The sequence below is a fragment of the Phoenix dactylifera genome, chromosome 5, assembly GCF_051530095.1.
Source record: "Phoenix dactylifera cultivar Ajwa chromosome 5, Ajwa_hap1_PhDact_Kaust_v1.1, whole genome shotgun sequence".
Taxonomy (NCBI): domain Eukaryota; kingdom Viridiplantae; phylum Streptophyta; class Magnoliopsida; order Arecales; family Arecaceae; genus Phoenix; species Phoenix dactylifera.
The window spans coordinates 24,735,384-24,760,445 of record NC_143194.1 but is presented as its reverse complement, the minus strand read 5'-3'; the positions used below and the strand labels follow the sequence as shown (position 1 = coordinate 24,760,445).

Genomic DNA, 25,062 nt, shown 5'->3' with positions numbered 1-25,062 from the left:
CTCTCAAAACGTATTAATTGAGGATTACTATTTCTTAAATTGCAATTTTGTTTAATAAATACTAATTAATTTATAATTTATGCATATTTTTGTTAGAGTACATATGGACATAGAAAAAGGTGAGAAAATACTTCTTTTATGTAGACTAACAATTTGTTGATTCCATGTGTACTCCAGTATGGGAGAAAAGTCCCTTTTGAAATTCATTATTCAAGTTGAAAAATCATCATCTTTGACATGAGAAAAGCATTTCTGGAACAAAAAGAAAATTTGAAATTTGCAATGTGCATACAACTTATAAGATGCTTATTTTGATTTTGCAGAACTTTATACTTGTGATTTAAGCAATAGTCCATGAAGAATATCATTCTAGAAAAAATGCATTATGATATCATATATTGATTTCTCTGTTGATGTACTCCATATATCTGGAATTGTGATTGATAACTTACCCCCCAAAAGTGAAGATCTCTGAAATGCCTGTCATTTTTCTCCTCCTGTTTTCTCCTATATTCTGTAATCTCTTCTCTTTAAAGTCTTAAGCTCGTCATCATCATTATCATCATCATCATCTTCATAATTCAAGCCTTTTCTCATGCAAACGGAGTCCAAAGAGGAGAAAGCTTAAAGTAGAGAAGACTTGATGGAAGGATTGAGTAGATTTTTGTATGATTTTCTGCCAACTTGATGTCGATTCTTAGCATTGGTGTAAAATTCCTAGCCAAGGCAACTTTCAGCAAGAAAGAACCTGATTTAAAACCTGGATGTCCAACTGGTATGTGGTAAAATTACCTTATGCTTTGTGGTTTATGCTCACAAGACTGCGAAGGGCCTCTCTGAAATTGCTATATACTTGGAAAGAGTCTAGATGAAGAGAGAAGATAGCAAGGTTTGATGTATGTAACTGCCGTCAACTCCATGGCACAGTAATCTAAGGAGACAAATTGAATCAGTCCATTCTCAAGAATATTTTAAAAAGTTACTTTATGAAAAGTGAACATTCCCTTTTAGCACGTGTTAACCTGAAGCAGTTAGAATTTTCCCAGTTGCCCGGACTCAGCTGGAACCAGCCTAATCGTACCAATTTTGGCTAGGCATATGCAGTTCCTCCTTTAAAAGTTGAAACATCCAGATTCTAGTTTCTAGGCTAGAATGGTATTGACTGGGGCAGTTATACGTATGCATAACTCCTCAAATCTTGCGGTTGTTGTTCAACTTTTTTTTTTTTATAAAACCAATTACATGAACTGTCTTTCATATTTACACCTGTGCCAGTCCTTTCATCTCAGCCAACCACATGTTAACAGTAAATAATATGCATTTAGGATTTGAATATCAACATTCACTGCATCTGAAACAAGTTACTGTTGAAATACTTCAACACAAATATGAGAGTTGTTAGAGTTTCTTTGACATGCGATATACTTAATGCCATATGGAATTACTTTATTTACCATCATGTGATTCCTATCCATACTTTCCGTGGCATAGTATTAAGTCTAAATATTTTCAAAAAAAATCCCTAGGAAAATATGGTTCTTGTGGAAATGTATAAACTTCATATAAATTTATCCCTAGCAATGGATATCTGACAAATTTTTAATGGATACAATTTTCAATTGAAGAAAATTGTGCTGTTTAAACCACATACACTACTGATTTTTTTTCCCCGCATATGATAGATTTGTTCTCCATGACTAAGAATAATGTTTTCTTGGACAATCATATCTCAACTTAACTTTTAAACTTAATATGCTACTGATACATACTAACTTTCAGTTATAGAATGTTTATGATGCTAGTATATTTATGCTGCATCACTTGCTGTTTGTATACTTTCTGAAGCTGATCAATCAACACTCTGTCTCTCAGCACTTTTGGGTTGCAATCTCCATGGTGTTCCTGATAGCTGCTACAACATTCACACTTCTTAAGCTAAGTGGTAAATTTTTTATCTTCACTGCAGTTTTGGACATTGTATGACATGCAACTAATTTGGATGCTTTAATTAATATTTCTCCTACTACTAAGCATTTTCAATTTCGAATCATAACTTTGATATGTTGTATTTTCAAGAACTTTGAAAATATTCATTTACTTGTGGCCCTTTCTCATGCGTCTCCTTTATAATGGAGTCAACTTGCGGAAAAAAATGACTAGTTATCCTGCTATTGTGTTTCGTTTGAGATGCTAATGGATCGGGCTTTGGTTGGCCTGCCTTAGGTTCAGACCTGGTCCATTTGATTTAATGTCCCTTCAGGCTTGCATAGGACTGAAATTATTCGGCCAAGGCGGGCTTTGGCCCGGCCCACAGCCTAAACCAATTTATAAGTTACCCAATCTGAGCACATTCATTGAGACACAATACCTAAGCTCAGTCCACTAGAATTATCATTTATTATTAATAAAATAATAGCACAAAATATTTGATTGTCCAATCTCGATAATGTTGATCGGGCAAGTGACCTTTCGTTAGAACCATTGAATCAATGGGCCAAACTGTATAGAGAGGGGTGCTGGAAGGTTGTAATTGTGGCCTTGCGATGGTTGACATCGAGGTCAGAGAAGGCAACGTGGTAGAGAACCACCACCCGCCCCTCTGCCTGTTCCCTGCTCTCCGCATGACCTCCACCTAGTGGTGCGCTGCATGATCCTTGTCGTTTCCAACCGCCTTGTCATTACCACCTGCTCTTCTCACCGTTGCTCCACTATAATGTTCGTTATTGGTCTCTTCCAAGGATGTTCCATTCAAGATGACTGTCGGTGCCAGCTTTCCCCATGGTGATTAGTAATGATGATTGGAGAAAAAAGAGGGGAGGGGAACCCTGCTCATCTTCCCCCAACCATAGCTAAGTTTTGATTCTTTGACTGTTTGACCCATCGATGTCGTGCTGAAAATTAGTCACCTCCCCAACATCTCCACATGAAGGTATTGTGCTAGTGCTGCAAGGAGGAATACTTCTAAAATTTATTGGATTAATGACCAAGTCCACTGCGATGATGACCTTCTGAAGCTAAACAAGCCTCACAGTGATGCAGTGACAGCCTGGAGCTCATTGATGGCAAGTGGACTGAAGCTGGCCATTATAATTAGTGCATGTCCGCTAGAAATTGCCCATCTTGAACTTGACACGTTGCTGGAACAGAAATGAGTCATCAAATCTCGTGACAGATTTAATTTTGTTCTTGATTGGTGATGCCTATGCTCCCCAGCTTTCCAGTCCTGTGATCATCCTAGTGCTTTGGTTTCTTCATTTTATCCAAAATTGAGTCGGAAAGACTATGGTAATGAAGACCAGTAAAGTATGGTAGGCACGATAAGATCCACTCTTTCATGTCTCATGGAACTTGTAATTATTCACTAGTTCTAGTGCACCAGCAAAGCCCTCTTCATGAGCGGCTTGCTAACCCAAACATCTATAGGTCATACAACACCCCATTAGACTAATGCAGATATCGGCTCACCAAAAATTTTGTTGTTGAAACTTGAAAACCATAATGACATCACCAGGATGCAATTGCAACCATAACCAGATCGACTTGGCTGCTGATAATCTCCATGATATGATTATTATAATCAAGCATCAATTGTTGCTTTACTGATTTAATGATTTGTGGAAGCTGTATAGGGTATAAAGTAGATTGCTCCATTGGCTTAAAATTTATGAAGCAGGAAATTTATTTTTTAATTATAATGCACTGCAGGTGACGTAGGTGCTTTGGGCTGGTGGGATCTATTTGTAAATTTTGGGTAGCATTCATTTGCTTTCCTATACATTTATTGTTTCTTTATTGGGTCCGGTGCAACTCTTTGACATAGCCCCCTGTACAGAATTGCAGAGTGCTTTGCTTTTCTCGTTTGCACAAAGTGGTCTAATCCAATGATTCATAGACAGCCTCATCATGGAGAAGCAAGCTCATCCTCCACAGCAATTAGATATCGTGACTGGAATAGTGGCCTTGTGCTTCCTTCGATCGAGGATCATGACCAGGATAGATTATGTGGTCTGCAAGACATAGGAGGCCATATAATGAAAATTCCACTTGTAGCTTTCCAGGTTTTGCTATGTATGCGCTTAGAGGTATGTACTTTAAGGGGAGCTGTGGAAGTTATTCCTTTTTTATATTAAATATTCACAGATAGGACCTGAGCATCACATGCAGAATGATGATATTATTTTCTTTTATGTCATTGATTTGGGCTTGCTTTCATCAACTAGGTCCCATTATGGCTGTCTATCTAGAAAACTACTCTTGTTTTATGAAATTTTCTTCTAGTATATTTTTTAGCGGTAAAATTACCACTATATGATAAAAATCACTTCAAAATATTTATTCAGACATGAGAAAAAATTACTAAAGGAAGTCATTAAAATATTAAACATTTCTACAGCTTTATCTTGTCTTTACTGAAAAGTCTTATGCTATCTATATCTGGCTTTCTGAGTGATTATTAGTTGGAATTTGAGAAAATTCTGTTACTAGTCCTCAATCTGTTGTCAGCCTTAAGTCACATGGCATAAACCTGGTGAACGCAACTAGCGACAAGAGTGGGTTTGGCATTAAACCTAGAATGCTAGTTGTTTGGTTGGGGGGCCTAGCTCCTTTGTTCTAGAGGTTTAAGGTTGTGCAACAAGGGAGCGGCTTTTCAAGGTTCCCCTAGATTGGGAAGTGTAAAAGTAGACAATGTTTGCTAGGAAACTGCAGTCAACTTGAAGCACAAAATGGAAGCGAAAAGCCAAATTAAACTGCAAAGTCCCATTCTTGATTATGTATTGTATTTACATCAATATAGATTTATAGTTGAAGAAAATTCATGAAGTCAAAACTTGTTTTCAGTCGGTGAAATGTGATGTCATCTTGGGGAGTTGTTACTTGGAAAACTTTTGAAATATATTTTTCTCTGTCTATGCTAGATGTTTCCGTTGTGTGTTGTGCACTTTTAAATTTCCATAGGTAAAAAGTAATTTAGTTATTCTTTTCATACTTTAGGCTGATGATAGAAAATGTCCATTAATAAGCCAGAAGCATGTTGTAACATGAGGCTATGTGGAAAAAGGTTGTGCAATGGAGCTTAGGCATGATGTTTCAGTAGATTTATTACGGAACATGGCCTTATTTGAGCCTATATGTGGCAAAGTGGTGGCATTTAATTCTGGGAGACGGTTGCAAATATGAGGAGGTGGTGCATGCAGACCCCAGAATCATCATGCAAAAATTTCTTCATATTTATTTAATAAAGTAGTTAGTGGCGACTCGCAAGCAACGCAAATGAAGTTGATCACTCTGAAGTAGTTCAACTCATGTTATGGATGCATTGCAACATGTTGTCATTGTTTCTTTGGTAGTCAGGCGTGCAAAATGGGGAAATATTGTGTTGCTAGTAATTTGATGCCATAGTGAATCTTCAGGATTTGCTGTTTACCCTTTTACTCAAATTGACAGTTGAGCAACTAACAATTATGGGTTCCACTTAATTAGACATATGACCAGGTTGATATGCTCGTATCTCATGAGCCCTCTCGAAGTACGATATTGAAGAATAAATTCTGAATGATGATTTCACGGTGTCCATTATATAATTATCTCTTAAACTGATGTCATTTAGAAAGCAAGAGTGGACGAGCATATTGAGGACTGGTAGCCTCATTATTTATGCCAGATTTTGTTAATGACTGGAGTATAGAATTTGCTCTTCAAGCTGACCTACATATTACAATATTTGGTAATAGGAGACAGGCTGATCAACCAGAAACACCAAATTGCTTACTCTTATTGGTTGATTGCCCATGTCTGGAAGTTTTTTATGGGCAAAATGATGGTATGTGCAGGTTGCCATGAATAGAGAACTTGCAGCTAGTTGTCAGTGATAAGGAATGAGGAAGGGAGGTGCTGGCAAATTGCTGTGATTTAGTAATTTTCAGTATCTTTACATTATTATATTATAGTATAATGTTCTTTAGGTGTTTTCATACCATAAATTTAAGACTATCACTTTCCTGCTTTTGCATCTGCTCTCATTTCCATTAATTGATATTCTCCCACTGTCATGAAAGATGAGGAAGATAAAAAAAATAACTCGAAAAGGTAAACAAGAAGCATACTCCACAACAAGGTATGTTGAACCGACCGGAACTGGGTTCCAGTCGGTTCAGCCTGTACCGAACCGGTGCCGACAGGCACCGGTACGGTACAGCGTATAAAAACGGTTCCGACCCAAACTGGGTCGGAATCGATTGGTTCCGTACTTGTACCGGTGCGAACTGGGCTGGTTTGCATCGGTCCAAGCACAATTTTCTCGCGCGCCCGGTTCGCACCGGTCCAAGCATAATTTCCCCAGCGTGGGCATGCGGGGAAGAGCGCCCGCGCGTCTGGAGCCCGCGTGGGCCTCTTAATGCCATAGAGTGGCATTTAAAACCACTCTGTGGCATTTAACGCGTCCATGCTACGGACGCGGTGATTTTTTTTTTTGGGAATTGCGTGCGGACGCGCGGCGGAGAATGCGCGCCCGCGCGCGATTCTCCGCAGTGGCATTTGACGCGTCCGCGGACGTGTGCGAATGCATTGTTTTTTTTTTTTGCTTTTTTTTTTTGATGTCCGTGCGCGCAGCTCTGGTTCGGTATCGGTTCCAAGCCAGTACCGAACCGGAACCGTACCGGTGCCGGTGCTCACCGGTATGCCGGTACGGTCGGTCCGGCGAACTTTGCTCCACAAAACATCCTTTCCTACAATACAGACAAGTACTTTGGACCTTGTTGAGTTGGATTCAATTTCCATAGAATGGTTGTTGCTTGTTTTTTTGGTCATTGTTTGGTCATTGCCCAGTTCTGATAAATGTCTGATGTAGACGTTGGGACGATGTTGAACCTTAAGAGTGCTCTGCAGTCCACAATGTTTGTTCTAATAGTTAGAATCTCCAACAAAGAACTGACCATTCAAATATATGCCTTTGAAGCAGGTGAAAAGAGGTTTTAGAATTGATTGGTCCCTTTGGTATCATGTGATTTGGAATAAGTAAAGAAATCATATAACACCACCATAAAATTAAGGCGAACAATAGGTCAACATAAGGAGCTAGAATGGGCCATCATTCTGCAAATTAAAATATGCAGACAAATAACTTTGTACTAATCAAAATACTAATTATACACTCCTTATCTCTCCTCTGTAGCAGTGGACTATTTAATTGAACTCACTAGATTCCATTATGCTGTCACTTCAATACTGAGTGCACACCACACCCAACTCTACTCTCACATAAATGTGTATTTACATGATACTAGTAGCCAAATCATGATTAGTCTGTTCATGGTTACAGGGAACACCACCTAGTGCCCAACATATTCCAATTTTGGTTCTTTTCCTGCCAATATTTCTTTTACAAGGTGCCGGCGTCCTATTTGCTATATCAAGATTGGTGGAGAAGCTTGTTCTTTTACTACGCAGTGGATCAATTAGTAATAGATATCAGACAATTTCATCAAGAACTTATGATTGCTTTGCATTCTTGCATCATGGTTCAAGGTAGTGTTGCTTCATGTGTTAGTTGAGGATTACTCTCTTATACTTGACATGCATTGTCAGGAAACATATTGAAATGGAATTATCATAACAGTTTACTGTTGCATGCTTGCCATATCTTGTGCTCTAAAACACAGATTGCTGGGTTGGTGGTCTATTGATGAAGGTAGCAAAGAAGAGCAAGCTCGCTTATTTCATGCTGAATCCACTGGGTATGCATCACTGCATCTATAGCCATAAATTTTAATTTCTCACTAGATGGAAGGTAGTTACTAATTTATATCGGGATTGGAAGTGAACAGATAGTAGTTGACAGCATAATTCCAAACGTACTTGAATGTAACTTTTTTGTGGCCTGCCAGCTAGAATGCTGAAATTGCCTTGGGTGACATGTGCTTCCAGAGCATTTTCATGTCTGCTTACCTAGATGCACCCGACAATGTGATCTTTGAGCAAACAGAATTATATAGACCAGTTGCCTATTTATTTTTCAAGGTTTAATCATAAATTGGCGACTGATAATGTCATTCTCATCCTTGATGAGAAAAATATTGGCTCATTGGAAAATCCTTTAATAGTTTAATTACTTTTTAATTTTTGTCAAGCTTCCTTTTTCTTTGATCCATCCTGTCTTAGCGAGACAGACATGCTTACAGACTTTTAGCAAGTTTGCTGGATATTTCTTGTGATTTCTTTATGAAATAATGCAGAATTTGATCTGATATTATAATTTTAGAGGAGTATTTTTCTTTCTTTTTTTTGGGTGGGGGTTGGGTGGACATCGAAGGAAAACTAAGCCATGAAAAAGTAGTGGTTGGCCTTATATTAGATGTATTTGATGTGTAGGTTGGTGATGCGGGAAAGGGTAGAGAAGAAGGATAGTACTATGATAGATGGGGCTCAAGGTGTTCCAAGCTAAGTCCAAAGCTATAGCTAATTTCTCTCTGATGTTTATTTAATGTGGTATGCAGGTATAACACTTTTTGTGGTTACCCACCTGAGGTGGTGAAGAAAATGCCTAAGAAGGATCTTGCTGAAGAGGTGCATTTCCACAGCTTTGTGCTGTGTTGTTATGATATGCTACAATATTTACAAAAACTTATTTTATTTCCATTTCCACTATTTCCTTAAATGTCAGGTTTGGAGGCTACAAGCAGCTTTGGGAGAACAAACTGAAATCACAAAGTTCAGCCAGCAAGAGTATGAAAGGCTTCAAAATGTAATGCTTCTAAGCCTGACTAAAAGTTTAATGAATTAATTGCTATTCATTGCTTGGGGATCAGGCTGCTGTACTTCCCTTTTATTATAGGTTTGGAAAGATATTTTATTGCCAGGTTTAACTTCAACAAGTTGAAATAAAACCAAAAGTTAATGAGTTTTACGAAAACATATATTCAGTTGCTTTAATTTAAAACCTATTTGGAGAAAACTGACAAGTCATAAATTTTAAATATGAATTACAAAAAGCTGGTCTCCTCCTGCTTTGTCACAAAACTTGTTCTGCAGAAAATCAGGTTATGTAGTTGTTGTTTAATGGAACTGGCTGATTATTAAACAGCCCCTGAAAACATTACATCTAGATGTTCGATGCTTTTTGTTAGTATATGTTTGTTAGCATACTGTCTATTTTTTTTGAGTGCTCTATAATCTTGTTTACTTTTCAATGAACTACTTCCATGCATCGATCTTGTTGCATTTGATCGTAACTTTCCTCTGTTAAGCGAATCTATTTAAGTTGAGGTCCTAATACCACTTTTAGCACTCAACTTAAGATACTAGTCATGATATGGGCTTAGAATTGTCAGATTCAAGACAAATCCTTGGGAAATAACTGAAAAAGGTTAATTCTCATGGATTCAAATGCGGTAATAAAACCAATACATTCGCTGGATCAGATCCGTAATTCAAACCTAAATGCTAACGAGTTTTGGTCCATCACTTCTCCTTCTCCCCCCTTCCTCCTCCTCTTCTCCTTCTCCTTCTCCTTCTTCTTCTGCTTCTTCTCCTCCTCCATAGATAAATTATACTATGATAATTGATTAGATTTTTAAGTTTTATTCACTCATAATTTTGTATACTCTACATTAACTTCATTAACTACTTAGTAATTCTATTATAATAATTGATGTTATATATTTAAGTTTTAATGACTCATAATTTTGTATACTCTACATTAACTCAAAATTAACTACTTAGGAATTTTCTGAATAAGAAAGAATTTCCCTCTTCGATTTCAAGAATCAGCTTGGCCTGATTGTTCTGGTTGTATATTTGCAAGAGCTCTACAAAATTACCTTCCACCCAAAGGAACATAAAATATATATTAATTGCTTGGATCAGGTTTTTATGTTATTAGTTTTGATTTGTGAATCTGTCTAAGAGTTTAGTTTTCTAAAATTCAAACTTTCATAATTTCATTTGTAAGCAGGCCATGTTTTTCTGTTCGTGGGTATAATCTTAACCCTTTTTAGGAATGCCTCAAGCTGCTATTTTTATATCCTTTTTTTGAGGTGAAAAATCAAGTGAAGAAATTTGTGAGTTGATAACAGAAGCGCTACAAATTTAATGTTAGATCTGGCCTGCAAATGCATAGCATTAAAAAAATCCTCTTATCCTCCCCACATATATCAAGTGATGTGCTTGAAAATGTTTGCCAGTCCCAATGCCAACCATAAATCATCTGTTACTATCAGAACACTTAAATGCACCTGATTCAGTGATTCCAGAGTTTCTTTACTTATGATTAATTCATTTGGTTGTTAATGGCTGCATATCTCATAGCGCGCATTAAATCTACCAACTTGACAACCCCCCATTGGAGGCTTAAGCATTCAACAAAATATGCGAAGAATGGTTATAAAGGGCAATATTGAGAAGGTGGTCCATCCCCTCGTTATTATGGCATAGCTGTTAGTGTAGTTGAAGAGAAGGCTACAGATCAGTTCAAAGGGATTTCCTTTAGCTTAATTATATAGTGGCGACTGGTGACAATTTGTCTACATGACGTATGCCACCGGAGTAATGTATAAAATGTACACCACCCAATCATGCCACATGATTATCTAATGATGTTGTAATTTCAACTTAATTGTATGATCAATTATCTCTTGATGTACCTGAATTAAAATTCATGCTCTTAGAGGGGAAGGGATGCCTCTTTAAGTTTCTTCATTAGGAAGTCATAGTCACTTGTTGCTTGACTTAAGCTATCTAGAATGTTGAATCATAATTGGGAAGTTGGGCGCGGGGGGGGGGGGGGGGGGGGGGGCACATCTAATTCCCAAATTTGTCAAAATATATGGAATTAATTGAAATTGCCCACATTTATGCTACGATGAAATCAATATCACTGTAATTCGAGCTGTGGAACCAAGAAATAGTGCAATTATAAATTTCGATGCGCATTTCTTAGGTGGAATCTACTATAAGGAGTTTATTAAGTTATTCTGCCTTTTTTCTTCCAAATTTAATAAAGGATTTCTAGTTTTCAAGTCTAGAATAAGATGCTTGTAGATGTCAAGTGATGGACTGGCTTTAAAGAGGAAGAAGATTAAAAAGGACTTGATAGAGTGGTTTTTATGAAGTCCATTGCAAGAAGAGGAGGGTTTCCATGGAGTCCTTTACAAAGCTAAAAAAAATACTAGCAAATATGTTTGACCTAGAACTCTTAGCTGTGGTTCCTAAGCATTGGTTCATTAACACCAAAGTTTTTTTAATACTTACAACATAAGACTTGGACTATTGTTAGTTATTACTTAATTTCACTCAAATTTAACTTGCAGATGCTTACTAGGAGTTGATTGTTATTTTAACTTGAAGCTAAATCTATCATCATAAATCACAGGTTGATAGAATTTTTATTCTAGAAGTACAGCAACGCCTTGGTTCTCCAATGTGATTGAACTTATATGATTTGGTTGGCTGATTGGAGCACTTCAAACTCCAATGCACTATGTGGCTGTTAGATTTGCCTCCAAGATATGGGTGTCTTATGATGTGCACAGACCTCAAACACTCCAAGAGAGCTACGAATTTGTACTGTCTGTAGGCTGCCTTCTAGATATTGTCAGTTTGAATAGATGTGTCCAATGCAGGTTTTCACTCAAATTCAATTTTGCAAAGGTGGATTCATATTTTAGGAAGAGAAGACCAAAACAATCAGAGAAAGAATAAAAGAATAAAGAGAAAGAGGGAAGTGATATAGTAGAGGAGGATGAGAAGGCAAAGAAAAAAAGAAGAAAGAGGAGGGAGTAGGAGGAGAATAAAAGGACATGGTGGTTTGGGGCAAGAGGGAATAGAGAAGGAAAGAAAGTAAAGAAGGTAAAGATAAAGAAAGGAAGAAGAGAATTTGGGGGAAAAGGGGGGAGAAGAGGGATGTCAAGTAGAAAGGGATCAAATGGGGAAACAAATTTCAATAGGAAGGATCACCAAGATGGTTTAGAAGATGATGTCTACTCTTTATGGTGAAGGTTCAAATATTCTTTACAAGCGTCAGATAACTTTGGTCGTTACATGGTATGCCGTACCGGCCCGAACCGAACGGTATGGAGCGTACGATACCATTTCAGTTTGGTGCGAGTATGTGTGGCGTACTGATACTCGATACGCCAAAGAAATTTCGTACTGTATCAGCACTATGCTAGCGTGGCACCGGTACGGGGTTTGATACTGAGACAATGAACCTTGGTCGTTAGTGTTAAATGTGGTTTTGTGCCTAAGGCTAGGAGAAGGGGGGTAAACAAGATGAATATAAGTTAGATAGACTCAGCTTGGCTCGGCTCAAAAATTGCTAATGCTTAGCTTAAGCCAAGCTTGAGCTATGAAATCCAACTCAAGCTTAGTTAATTCCTACTGAACGAGCTTGAGCTTGGCTAGATTAAGCTCAAATGAGAAATGGCCAGAGGGATGGGCTTCTTAGCAAAGGTGGCTCCAAGAGATGTGGGCTTCTCAGCAAAGGTGGTTGCAAGGGATCCATCAAAAGAGTAGACGGTTCAGTTTGAATAAGAAGGTAAAAAAGAGGGCTGCCATTGCTGCTAAATCTGGAAGTACATGCTGAGAGAGAGAGAGAGAGAGAGAGAGAGAGAGAGGTAAGGAAGAGGTCCGACTTTTCTAGATCTTGAAATTGCCACCATCAGTGAGAGAGGACGGACGAAGAAGAGAGTTGAGAAGTAATCCACTCGTTGTGGAGAATCAGGGCCAAGCATTGGTCTCCTCTACCCAAAAGCCTTAGGTAATTATGTCATTTCCTTGATCTAATGACTAAGATGATTCAACTCTTTTCCTCATCATAGTTGTCATTGAGGCTTGCCTGGTCGCTTAGCCAAGCCTGGGTCCTCCTAGGCGAGGCTTGTCCGGACGACTCTTGCTCTCCTCTACCCTAAATCCTTTGGTTGCTTGCCTGATTGCCCACTACTCCACTAGCCTAGGCATGTTCCTGGTCACCCAAATTCCTTAGGCTTGCCTAGTATGGTGGCCCTAGCCTCGTGACAGAATCCAACCCGATGAGGGAGCCGGGCTTGACCCAATTGAGTGAGCTCAGCTTAAGAAAAGAAGAGTCAAGATTCTTTGATCTCTTTACAATTTGCCTTATCGCATTCCTTTCCTCTTCCGGCTCTCTACCCAGGGCATCAAATGGGGCTTTGTTCCACCCAAGATTCGCCGTCTCAGTACTGGACTCCGTACCAGTACTATTCTATTACAGTGTTAGTATACTCGGTAGGGAGGTTGGTTCGGTGTATCGAGTATCGGTTGGCCCTTGAACCAGTTTGGTGTTGGTACAATATGGTTTGGTTGGTATGTTTCCGGTATGTGGTATAGTATAGTTTGGTTGGTATGCATCGATATCGATCGGTGCAGTAAACCTTGGTTTCCACTACCTTCTTGGTGATGATGGTAGTTGAGGGTGTGCAATCAACGGTGATCTGCAGGGATCTGAGGTGAATTGAGATTTGTCAAAATATATGGAATTAATTGAAATTGCCCACATTTATGCTACGATGAAATCAATATCACTGTAATTCGAGCTGTGGAACCAAGAAATAGTGCAATTATAAATTTCGATGCGCATTTCTTAGGTGGAATCTACTATAAGGAGTTTATTAAGTTATTCTGCCTTTTTTCTTCCAAATTTAATAAAGGATTTCTAGTTTTCAAGTCTAGAATAAGATGCTTGTAGATGTCAAGTGATGGACTGGCTTTAAAGAGGAAGAAGATTAAAAAGGACTTGATAGAGTGGTTTTTATGAAGTCCATTGCAAGAAGAGGAGGGTTTCCATGGAGTCCTTTACAAAGCTAAAAAAAATACTAGCAAATATGTTTGACCTAGAACTCTTAGCTGTGGTTCCTAAGCATTGGTTCATTAACACCAAAGTTTTTTTAATACTTACAACATAAGACTTGGACTATTGTTAGTTATTACTTAATTTCACTCAAATTTAACTTGCAGATGCTTACTAGGAGTTGATTGTTATTTTAACTTGAAGCTAAATCTATCATCATAAATCACAGGTTGATAGAATTTTTATTCTAGAAGTACAGCAACGCCTTGGTTCTCCAATGTGATTGAACTTATATGATTTGGTTGGCTGATTGGAGCACTTCAAACTCCAATGCACTATGTGGCTGTTAGATTTGCCTCCAAGATATGGGTGTCTTATGATGTGCACAGACCTCAAACACTCCAAGAGAGCTACGAATTTGTACTGTCTGTAGGCTGCCTTCTAGATATTGTCAGTTTGAATAGATGTGTCCAATGCAGGTTTTCACTCAAATTCAATTTTGCAAAGGTGGATTCATATTTTAGGAAGAGAAGACCAAAACAATCAGAGAAAGAATAAAAGAATAAAGAGAAAGAGGGAAGTGATATAGTAGAGGAGGATGAGAAGGCAAAGAAAAAAAGAAGAAAGAGGAGGGAGTAGGAGGAGAATAAAAGGACATGGTGGTTTGGGGCAAGAGGGAATAGAGAAGGAAAGAAAGTAAAGAAGGTAAAGATAAAGAAAGGAAGAAGAGAATTTGGGTGAAAAGGGGGGAGAAGAGGGATGTCAAGTAGAAAGGGATCAAATGGGGAAACAAATTTCAATAGGAAGGATCACCAAGATGGTTTAGAAGATGATGTCTACTCTTTATGGTGAAGGTTCAAATATTCTTTACAAGCGTCAGATAACTTTGGTCGTTACATGGTATGCCGTACCGGCCCGAACCGAACGGTATGGAGCGTACGATACCATTTCAGTTTGGTGCGAGTATGTGTGGCGTACTGATACTCGATACGCCAAAGAAATTTCGTACTGTATCAGCACTATGCTAGCGTGGCACCGGTACGGGGTTTGATACTGAGACAATGAACCTTGGTCGTTAGTGTTAAATGTGGTTTTGTGCCTAAGGCTAGGAGAAGGGGGGTAAACAAGATGAATATAAGTTAGATAGACTCAGCTTGGCTCGGCTCAAAAATTGCTAATGCTTAGCTTAAGCCAAGCTTGAGCTATGAAATCCAACTCAAGCTTAGTTAATTCCTACTGAACGAGCTTGAGCTTGGCTAGATTAAGCTCAAATGAGAAATGGCCAGAGGGATGGGCTTCTTAGCAAAGGTGGCTCCAAGAGATGTGGGCTTCTCAGCAAAGGTGGTTGCAAGGGATCCATCAAAAGAGTAGACGGTTCAGTTTGAATAAGAAGGTAAAAAAGAGGGCTGCCATTGCTGCTAAATCTGGAAGTACATGCTGAGAGAGAGAGAGAGAGAGAGAGAGAGAGAGAGAGGTAAGGAAGAGGTCCGACTTTTCTAGATCTTGAAATTGCCACCATCAGTGAGAGAGGACGGACGAAGAAGAGAGTTGAGAAGTAATCCACTCGTTGTGGAGAATCAGGGCCAAGCTTTGGTCTCCTCTACCCAAAAGCCTTAGGTAATTATGTCATTTCCTTGATCTAATGACTAAGATGATTCAACTCTTTTCCTCATCATAGTTGTCATTGAGGCTTGCCTGGTCGCTTAGCCAAGCCTGGGTCCTCCTAGGCGAGGCTTGTCCGGACGACTCTTGCTTTCCTCTACCCTAAATCCTTTGGTTGCTTGCCTGATTGCCCACTACTCCACTAGCCTAGGCATGTTCCTGGTCACCCAAATTCCTTAGGCTTGCCTAGTATGGTGGCCCTAGCCTCGTGACAGAATCCAACCCGATGAGGGAGCCGGGCTTGACCCAATTGAGTGAGCTCAGCTTAAGAAAAGAAGAGTCAAGATTCTTTGATCTCTTTACAATTTGCCTTATCGCATTCCTTTCCTCTTCCGGCTCTCTACCCAGGGCATCAAATGGGGCTTTGTTCCACCCAAGATTCGCCGTCTCAGTACTGGACTCCGTACCAGTACTATTCTATTACAGTGTTAGTATACTCGGTAGGGAGGTTGGTTCGGTGTATCGAGTATCGGTTGGCCCTTGAACCAGTTTGGTGTTGGTACAATATGGTTTGGTTGGTATGTTTCCGGTATGTGGTATAGTATAGTTTGGTTGGTATGCATCGATATCGATCGGTGCAGTAAACCTTGGTTTCCACTACCTTCTTGGTGATGATGGTAGTTGAGGGTGTGCAATCAACGGTGATCTGCAGGGATCTGAGGTGAATTGAGATTTGAGAGGCCTTAGGGTAAGTCCATGTCTCTCTCATTATTTCTTCCACTTCCCCCCATGAAATGCTTAATTAATAAGAGGTTCTCCACTCAGCATACTATGGGTTGGGGATTCATTTTTTAAATCTGTTGAAGGTCTGACTGCCTATGGTTTTTTTCCCCTTTTTTGTTAAGGTTAGGTTGGATGCCTGTGGGTATATCTAAATGCTATTTTTCCCCACCCTCTGTTTTCTAGAAAACAGGCTCTCTCTGATTAATAATAATACTTCCTCCTCACCTCTTTCCCTCTCTTTGATTAAAAATAATCAGAAATTATAACTGATGTTTTATAGATGATATTTCTTGTATTTTTTTATGCAATCACACTGCTAGATTTTGCTAATAAATTATGATCTACAGAGTGATGATGTATTAATTCTTATCATGGATTCTATTTGTTTTTTATGTCGAGTTAGATTGGTAAGTTAAAAATGTGCTTGAATTAAGTAAATGGATTAGGGATTTTTGGTTTTAGGACTCTCTGTTTTAGGAAAATGAGAACATACTTTTTTCACTTTCCAATTTTTTCCTTGTATTAATCTATGTTTTCTTTTTTTAATATTATATTTAACATTATAGTGCCATTAATATTATCATAGTAGCAAGTTACTAATAACAAGGTGCTCATCTGTGTATACTTGTTTTCTTTAACTTTAGATCAAATGATGTCTTACTAATATATATTTTAAGTTTACTACTTGTATGTTAGACATGTTTTCTTTTTGTTTATTTGTTTACTACATGCCTTTATTATTTCTTTTGTCATTGTTTAAATGTTAGCTTGTTTGGCAGATTAAGCATATGGCATATTAAACATTTTCTTCTTACAATATCCATATTCTTTATATGCCCTTATTGAGTTTACATTGCTTGATTGACTTCATCACAATTAAAATCATCTAGCTTTTTCCCCAGTGAACCCACATCCACATCCAATAGAGAATGTGCGCTCTACTATTTGAGCTAAGGAAACAAATATTGTATACTTGTGTTCTTTAAGCTTAAATCAAAAAATATTTTATTAATTTATTGTATTTTAAGTAGAACTCATGCATTAATTGCTATCAATGTGTCTTTGGTTCAAACAATATGGATAATTTATTAAGCATAATGCATATTTAATTTAACAATTGAAAGATATTATCATTTGATAAATTTTGAAAAAAAATATTTGCATAGGGGTCGCCTAATTGCCTGGCTATTGCCTAGGCTTTAGGAGGGTCTATCACCTAACATTGCCTAGGCTATTTTACAACTAAGTTCTTTATCTATGGACGCTCCTTTTTTTTAGTTAAATCCACATCTCTTGGTTTTAGTTTTAAAAAAGAAATGACAAAATTATGATAGCCAAGGTACGAGTGCATTTATTAAGTTACATAAACATTAAAATTTATAATAAATAGGTTTAAGAAGGTTAAAAATATTTTTACATATAAATATTGCATTAGTAATAGGGATGGACTATGCTTCTCTCAAGAGAAGGTATCTACTCTCAAGTCTAAAATTAATTAGGGGGCATCCAAATTGAAGATCTACAACATTGATAATGATATGTACCGTTAAAAGTGCATAGAAACCAAAAATCATGTGTTGGGTGGTTTCTAGCCAATACATTAAAATGACAAAAAAATGAATGGTTTCCATTGTGCTAGTGTGCTAAAGCGCATGATCAGGATCTGCTGAACCTGCTCGTACCGGCCGGGTCAGCCCGTACCGTACCGGTACCGCTCAAGACTGGTACGGTACAACCTTTGAAAACGATTCGCACCGGTAGGGAAGAAGAGAAAGAAGAGGAAAGAAGAGGAAGAAATAGGAAAAAAGAAGAGGAAGAAGAAGAGAGAAGAGAAGAAGAGTACCAGTTTGCATCGGGCCTCGGGCCGACTCTCTCCTGAGCACCCCGACGAGGATCACCCCCCTTGCTCGCGGTTTCTTTTCCGTCCTTGCTCGCGGGAGAAGGGGAGAAAGAGAAGAGAGGAGAGAGGGGAAGAAAGGATAAGGAGAGAACATTCGGGAAGGAAGAAGAGAAAAAAGAAAAGAAAAAAAAGAGAGCGTCTGCGCACGAGCGCGAGTGGGGAATCGCGTGCCCAGCTCGCCCCCGCGCACGATTCCACGCGCAGGGAACCGCGCTCGCGCGCGGTTCCTTGAGCGGGGCAGCGAGGCCACGCAGGGCAGTCCGCGTGGGCCATTTAATGCCATAGTGGCATTTAATGCCACTTTGTGGCTTTAACACGGACACAGTCAGTTTTTTTTTCTTTCCCAGCCGAACCGGTATAGTACCGGTTCGATTTGGTATGGTACCGGTGCCCACCGATACGTCGGTATGGTGGAGCTTGCACATGATAAAGCATTTAAATTGAGAATACACTTTATTCATCATGATTTATACATATTAAAACATGTTTATTGAAAATCAATAGATTTTAATGCTTAGATCATAGCAAGATATGGTCTTATATTATTTTAACCATACAATTTTTGCACCTACTTGATGTATAGTTAGAGATCATCAAATATTTGATTTTTGGTTCTAGGCATTTTCAATGGTATAGATCATGATTAAGGGTGTGAATCTTTGACTTGGGTACCTCAATATTGACTTTCGACTTAAGTAGATACTCTTTCCTAGCATTGTCCTTCTCTTATTAATATCTATTTATGCTTATTTGTTTTATCTATAAGGTATTTCAAGCTATTTTCAGCCTAACATGAGCAAGCTGCATTTAGCTCATGTTCAGCTTATTTATATTATTGACTCGAATCAAGACCGCAATCTTGGTACTGGAAATTGTACTTGTACATTACCTATATACTATAGGTTGGTATGTAATCTGTACCGAGGCAGCTCTCGAGCTTTTTTTCTTTTTTCTCATTTTTTTATCATGATATCGCTTGAAACTAGGTGCTATGGATTGGTACAATACATTGCGCACCTCGATTTTGGGCGGTACAAGATGGTATGGGTCATGTACCGATCCAAGTAGTGTTTTCGTGTTAGTTCCAACCCTGTACAGTCGGTATGTCTTGAACCAAGCGGTTTGAGGTGGTGCGAGAAACATTGACTCGAACACTTCTTGCATGTTCGGCTCACTTGTGCACTGATCGAGTTCATCTTGAGCTTAATTTCGAGCACAGCATGAGTATCTCAGGAACAGCTTGCTTATTTGACAACCCTACCTAGGGGTTAGATCCATTCAACCCTAAAATCTCAGGACATAGATAAGTCAAAAGGACTGAGAAATTGCATATAGTATTTAGAAACATCCTGAAAACAATGACTGCCGTAACCATCAAGGGTACTTCTTTTCGTTTTTCTCTTTTCTTTTTGTAGTTTGACATGCCTCTTATGACCACTTGTTGATCTAATGCCAAACCTCCACCTTTTCTGTTTGGGCTTGGGTCTGGTATCTGTGGTGTTCACCCTGAAACTATGTAAATCCACTCCATGAAAACAAGAGTACACTAGTATGAGTACAGATAAACCACAACCACTTGAAATGGGAATATGTGCATAAGTTGATTCCGGTATCAGGTCATATCTCTTGAGGATACTTGGAATTCCAAGCATATTGAGTGTATAATTTCATAAATATTATAAAGCAAGAGGAATACCTTAAGTAGAAGATTGTGACACTTAGAGATAAACACAAGGTGTACAGTGAGAAATTTTAAAAGTATAACTGTTAAGTACCTTCACAAAGACACAATTTCTTTTTAAAATAAATACACCCTTAAGCCCCTTCAAAGTAGTGCTGGAAAAGAGAATCAAGTGAGGTGCATTGGCCAAGAGTCTGATTGTTTTAATCAGTCAACATAAGTAAAGATAATTTCACGATTTGCTTGTTAACAAAATGAAATATTATCTGTCAAATACTTCTGCTTCCTATTATAAAATGCTATGCCACGACAAATATTGAAATGTTTGTATCATTAATAGAATGTTTGAATTTGGTAAAGGCCGTTTCTGTATAAGGCATGCACAACATGTTTCTATAGAAGATAATAGCATAAATTCTCATCTCATAACAGTGCCAGTATGGATCTTCTGCTGCTTGTGTTGGTCAATTTGAAACTTCTGTGTTTAATATGTTTTCTACCATAATGCCACTTTATATGTTTATTGTTTAAGTACAACTGCAATATATGCTGGTCCAATCGTAGTATATAATTCCTGGAAAAAGTTGCATGCCATGTTTTCATGGCCAATCACATATTGAACCAATAATTTATGTTACTTTTGTTTAGGTCCATTACTACAAGGATATAATACTTCTGATTAACTTAGCTTCAGTATACGGGACAATATCTGGCATAATAATGTAATTCGGTCTTTTATGAATGAGATATGATCTACATGTACAGTTTAATGTATTTCAAGTAAATTGTATAGGATTCCCCCCATGGTCCATGGCCTATGTTTTGGATCTTGTCAACTTGCACTTACAATCTCGCAGAAATATCCATATCATTTAAATAACTAGGTGATTATAGTTCAGTGTAAGATAGTGCGACAGTGCCACTAGGAGTGGCTGTGATTAATTGAGCTTTCTGATTCTTATTTTCATGTAATCAACAAAAATGTTGATATTGATTTTTTTTTTTTTAATCTTTTCACATTATGTTGAATTTTTCCTATTGCAAATATCCTTTATTTCTTTTTAAGCGATTGTTCATGTCCCCTTGGCTACTTTGCATTGTGTTGCTGAAATCAACTGTTTCTACTTATTACAAATAATCTTCTCTGCTAATTCCTAGAATTGTCTTTGAAGATATGGTGCTTATGAATTTCTTGTTGCTTGTTGCCAGGAAAAGATCCTATGTAGGGTTTGCTTTGAGGGGGAAATATGCACGGTCCTCCTTCCTTGCCGGCACCGCACTCTTTGCAAGTATATTCATGTGCTTTAATCTGTCAGACATCATGTTTCTTCTAGCATCTGCCTATTGTCTTTAGGTGTAGAAATGGGCCGGGTCTGGCTCGAGGCCTATTAGGTCGGGCCTTATACAAGATAGGCGAGCTGACTACAACTAGCCTTTGGTTTAGGATTTATTGCTGGAAATAAATGGAGCTAGGCTATGGACTGGTTGTGGTGTGCCCTGCCTAGTTAAATAAATTGGTAATATTATGCTCCCATATAAGCTAGTTTCAATTATCTAAAATAAAATCCCTACATCCACCTCCTGCACTCCCATTTTTATCATTTTCCTTTCCCTTTTTTACCATACACTGGCCTTCTCCTCTGTTCTTGCCACTCTTCTCCTCTTCCCTTGTGCTATCTAGCAACCCTTGCGACTTTAGTAAATCTTGCTCTAGCGCTGACCTAAAAACCTTTATGGCCTTGAGAGACCATATTCTTGTGATAGCTTTGGTAGATTTCTACCTACGCTAACCTTTATGGTCTTCTTAGATCTTGCCTCGGCAATTCCAACAACCTTGACAATCCACCTACGAATGAGCTTTGATTGCCCTCTCCTCTACAACCCATGCCCGACAATCCCCCTTCTCTCTTTCCCTCTCTTTATGTACATATATACATAGACACACTTTACATGAACTCTTTGAAAAATGAAGTAACAATTTTAAAGTTAATGATAGTCCCATCCAAATTGAAGATCCAAAGTGTTAAATATTATGTACACTATAGAAAATTCCTAGAAACCAAAATTCATATATTTTGGTGGTCTCTAACTTATGCATCAAGATGGTACAAAAATGAACAGTACCAATTGTATTAATACAGTGAATTGAAAAATCGTTTTATGGACCATGATATACACATCTTAAAAACATAGGTAGATTTAAATTCACTAGGTTCTGATGATTAAATAAATATACACCATTTTAATTAAAACCATCCATTTTGATATCTACCCCATGATTAGGTTAGAGACTACTAAAAACATAACATTTTTTATAGTGTAAATTACGTTCACGGATTGGATCCTAAATTTGGACGGTCCTTTGATTTTGAGTTGTTGGGTTTGCCATCTTGGACATGGATAAGGGGACTATCCACATCCTTGCTTATCCAGTCAACTTCAAACCTATAGATTTCAATCCATGCTCCATAGAATAACATAACACCACAAACCTTAAAACCTTTCATCATGTCTACCATTAAATTATCATGATTCACCGAAAAAAGGAAAAGAACAAGGAGAAAAAAGAATCTCTCCCTTATCTTGGAGGAATTCAAAGTGTTCCAGGTATTTCAAAGAATATTCCAGGATTTTTTTTAAAAAAAAATGATTTTGGAACAGCATGGTTGGGCAGTCATCAACTTCAATTCTATTGATTGTCCATATTCCATAGGATAACATCAACACCACAAACTTTAAAATCAACTATCATATCTACCACTAAAATGTAAGCATTGATTACAAAAGGAAAAAGAACAAGGTAAAGAAACCAAACAAGAAAAAAGAACCTGTCTCCCTTATCTTGCTGGCATTCAAAAGGTATTCTAGGTACTTTAAAGAACTATGTTAAAGAAGACAAATGCTTTTTGGACCAAATTTGTCACCAAAAATTAGGAAAATTAGGACCCATTGTCATGTGTCATGCAGTGATTGAACTGGGATTTACATATTGAGGAATGAATTTGGCTGTGCTATTTGAATCCTGAGTCATATTTTGTTGATATCGTGCAGGCATTGCTCTGAGAAATGTAAGAAATGCCCTATATGCCGTGTCTCCATTGAGGAACGCATGCCTGTATACGACGTATAAGCTTGACTAACCTGTCAAAAGAAGATAGAATTGTACAGGTTTAACTTTGTTTACAGCTGTGTGTGTGTGTTCCCCCTTATATCATATATATTTAAACATTGGAAAATGATCTTCAATCCAACTCATTGCTGAATGATGCATCCATGCAGCTTAAACTTGCTTGTAATATCTGATGAAAGCATTTAGGTGGCTGATGAAATTCATGACAACTGTTCCAATTACTTTTCTTTCCATGTAAATACGTTTTGACTTATGCGCTAGATCTAAAATTATAGTCACTAAATGGCTTTTCCTTTTTGTTTTTTGTATTTGTAAAACAATGATGATGCTGTCCAATCTAATGGGGGCTTAATATCTGCCTTCCTAGTAAGGAACTGAAGATTCTTATGATCCAAATGGCTTTTCTGTTTTCTTTTTCTTTTTAGGTCAAGAACAACCCCCCATGGGATGTTGAAGCAATTTTGCAAAGCTGTCCTGTGAATTAGAATAGCAATTTGATATCGATGCATATAGGACAATCTTTTGCAACTTTGCAGGGTCTTTTTGTGCTGGTTATCCCAAATGTTTACCCGTCTCACTTTATGGGCACCTTGAAAGTATCTTGCCAGTGATGTCTCGTTGTCTTGCTGTACCGAACCACGGTAGCCTGGTTCTCAAGTGACTGCCATATCAAGTTCAACCCGTAAGTCCCGTGATGTTATGGTTTCTTATAGGTCTATAATTTTCCAATGAATTTTTGCTCTGGTTGGTAATTTGATGTTCCCGTGCAGAATCTGCTACAAGTCTCACATGAATGAGTCTTATGAAGTCTAACCTAAATTTTATCAAGTCACGCAGCATATGGTGGCTTTAATATTTGAAGTAATCGAGGGCTTCACTGGATTAAGTGTAGGTCGACCCAAGCTCACAAAAATTCGTTGGGCACTTATGGTGGCTTTAATAAATTCTTTTTTTTTATAAGAAAAAGAATGGCTGAAAAGCACTGGATTTTATTAAGTTGATGAAATCATTACATGATTGGAGGGTACATATAACGTATGGATATCAAATTAAAATAAAGATTATGATATGTTTAAAAGAAAGGATATAACTTGTGCTATCTTTGGAGGAAAAAGTAGCATATACCTTATTCATAAGAAATACTCGAGTAATATATTTCAGGCAAGCTAGCCGAGGATAATTTGCTTTTCATGCACTGGAAGAGTACGAGAGCATAACCATATTATGAGTTTATTAAAAACATCTAATTCTTATATTAATTAAAACCGATAATTTAGAAAACATATTTGATTGTATGATGTATGTTCTAAATGTTGAATATAAAGACCTTGCTGGCTCCACTGCAGTTCAACTTGGCATCCATTCTTGTAAAAGTAGTTAGTAAGAACGTTGTACATATGGAGGACTTGGTTATAATATGCTGTAACTTGGCATAAAAAATGGTAAATGTCAGAGTCCAGAAAAAAATATTATTTATTTAATTATGGAATGAAAGCCCTATCTTCTGATACATTTGTAGTAACAATATAACATGTTCCTGCGGAGTACACAATGAGCTATGGTCAAATCCAATGGCCTTGGCGAATCAAGCCGAACATTATAGTACTAGCCATGTCTAATGTAAATTACTTTTTAAAGACTTATGGTACCTTACATGCAAAAAAATTCTAGCTTCAACTCCGCCCTTCCAATGTTCGACTAACTTAGGCCGTGAATAAGGACTATCATGACTTTGCCATTTTGTAGGAATTTTAGCACAAGTTTTTATCATTGAGTTCCGGGACTAGTTCAAACTTTTAGAGCTTGTTTGGACATTTGATTACCATATCCAAAGGAGAGTCCAAGGAATCATGATCACCCCAAGAATGTATAATCCCAAATAAACCATTTCGATAAAAAGTTTATTTATTATATATTTGAAAAATCATGATAATGGCCTCCATTGTCTCCTTGAATATCTGAGATCTTTTGTCATCTTACTTTCCTTATATATATATGGTTTTCGACTAAGAATGATTTGACCGGGGATAATAGATTCACCATCCAAAGAGGCCTTTAATTTAAGAAATTTCTTTTCTTAATGCTTTCTTCCTTTATTTTATTTTTATCTCATCATAGCTGAACCCTATCTCCTGATCAACCCAACTTATTCAATAAACTTATTCAAT

At 37.7% G+C, this 25,062-nt stretch overlaps 1 protein-coding gene across 2 annotated transcripts in view; it reads left to right on the top strand.

The window, feature by feature from the left end:
• LOC103721407 (uncharacterized) overlaps positions 1-23,191 on the top strand; it is a 31,030-nt gene extending 7,839 nt beyond the window's left edge. The window contains exons 6-14 of one of the 2 annotated variants that reach the window (XR_015987195.2): positions 1,873-1,942; positions 3,706-3,751; positions 3,833-4,082; positions 7,319-7,524; positions 7,659-7,733; positions 8,368-8,562; positions 8,660-8,740; positions 20,974-21,053; positions 22,816-23,191. Coding sequence is in view for 1 of the 2 variants with exons in the window: in XM_039128818.3 (XP_038984746.1) it covers positions 1,873-1,942; positions 3,706-3,751; positions 3,833-4,082; positions 7,319-7,524; positions 7,659-7,733; positions 8,493-8,562; positions 8,660-8,740; positions 20,974-21,053; positions 22,816-22,894 (957 nt within the window). In the remaining variant the exon portion in view is untranslated. The remainder of the gene's footprint in view (positions 1-1,872; positions 1,943-3,705; positions 3,752-3,832; positions 4,083-7,318; positions 7,525-7,658; positions 7,734-8,367; positions 8,563-8,659; positions 8,741-20,973; positions 21,054-22,815) is intronic. The other variant, XM_039128818.3, reaches the window with a different exon arrangement.
• The last annotated feature ends 1,871 nt before the right edge of the window (positions 23,192-25,062 follow it).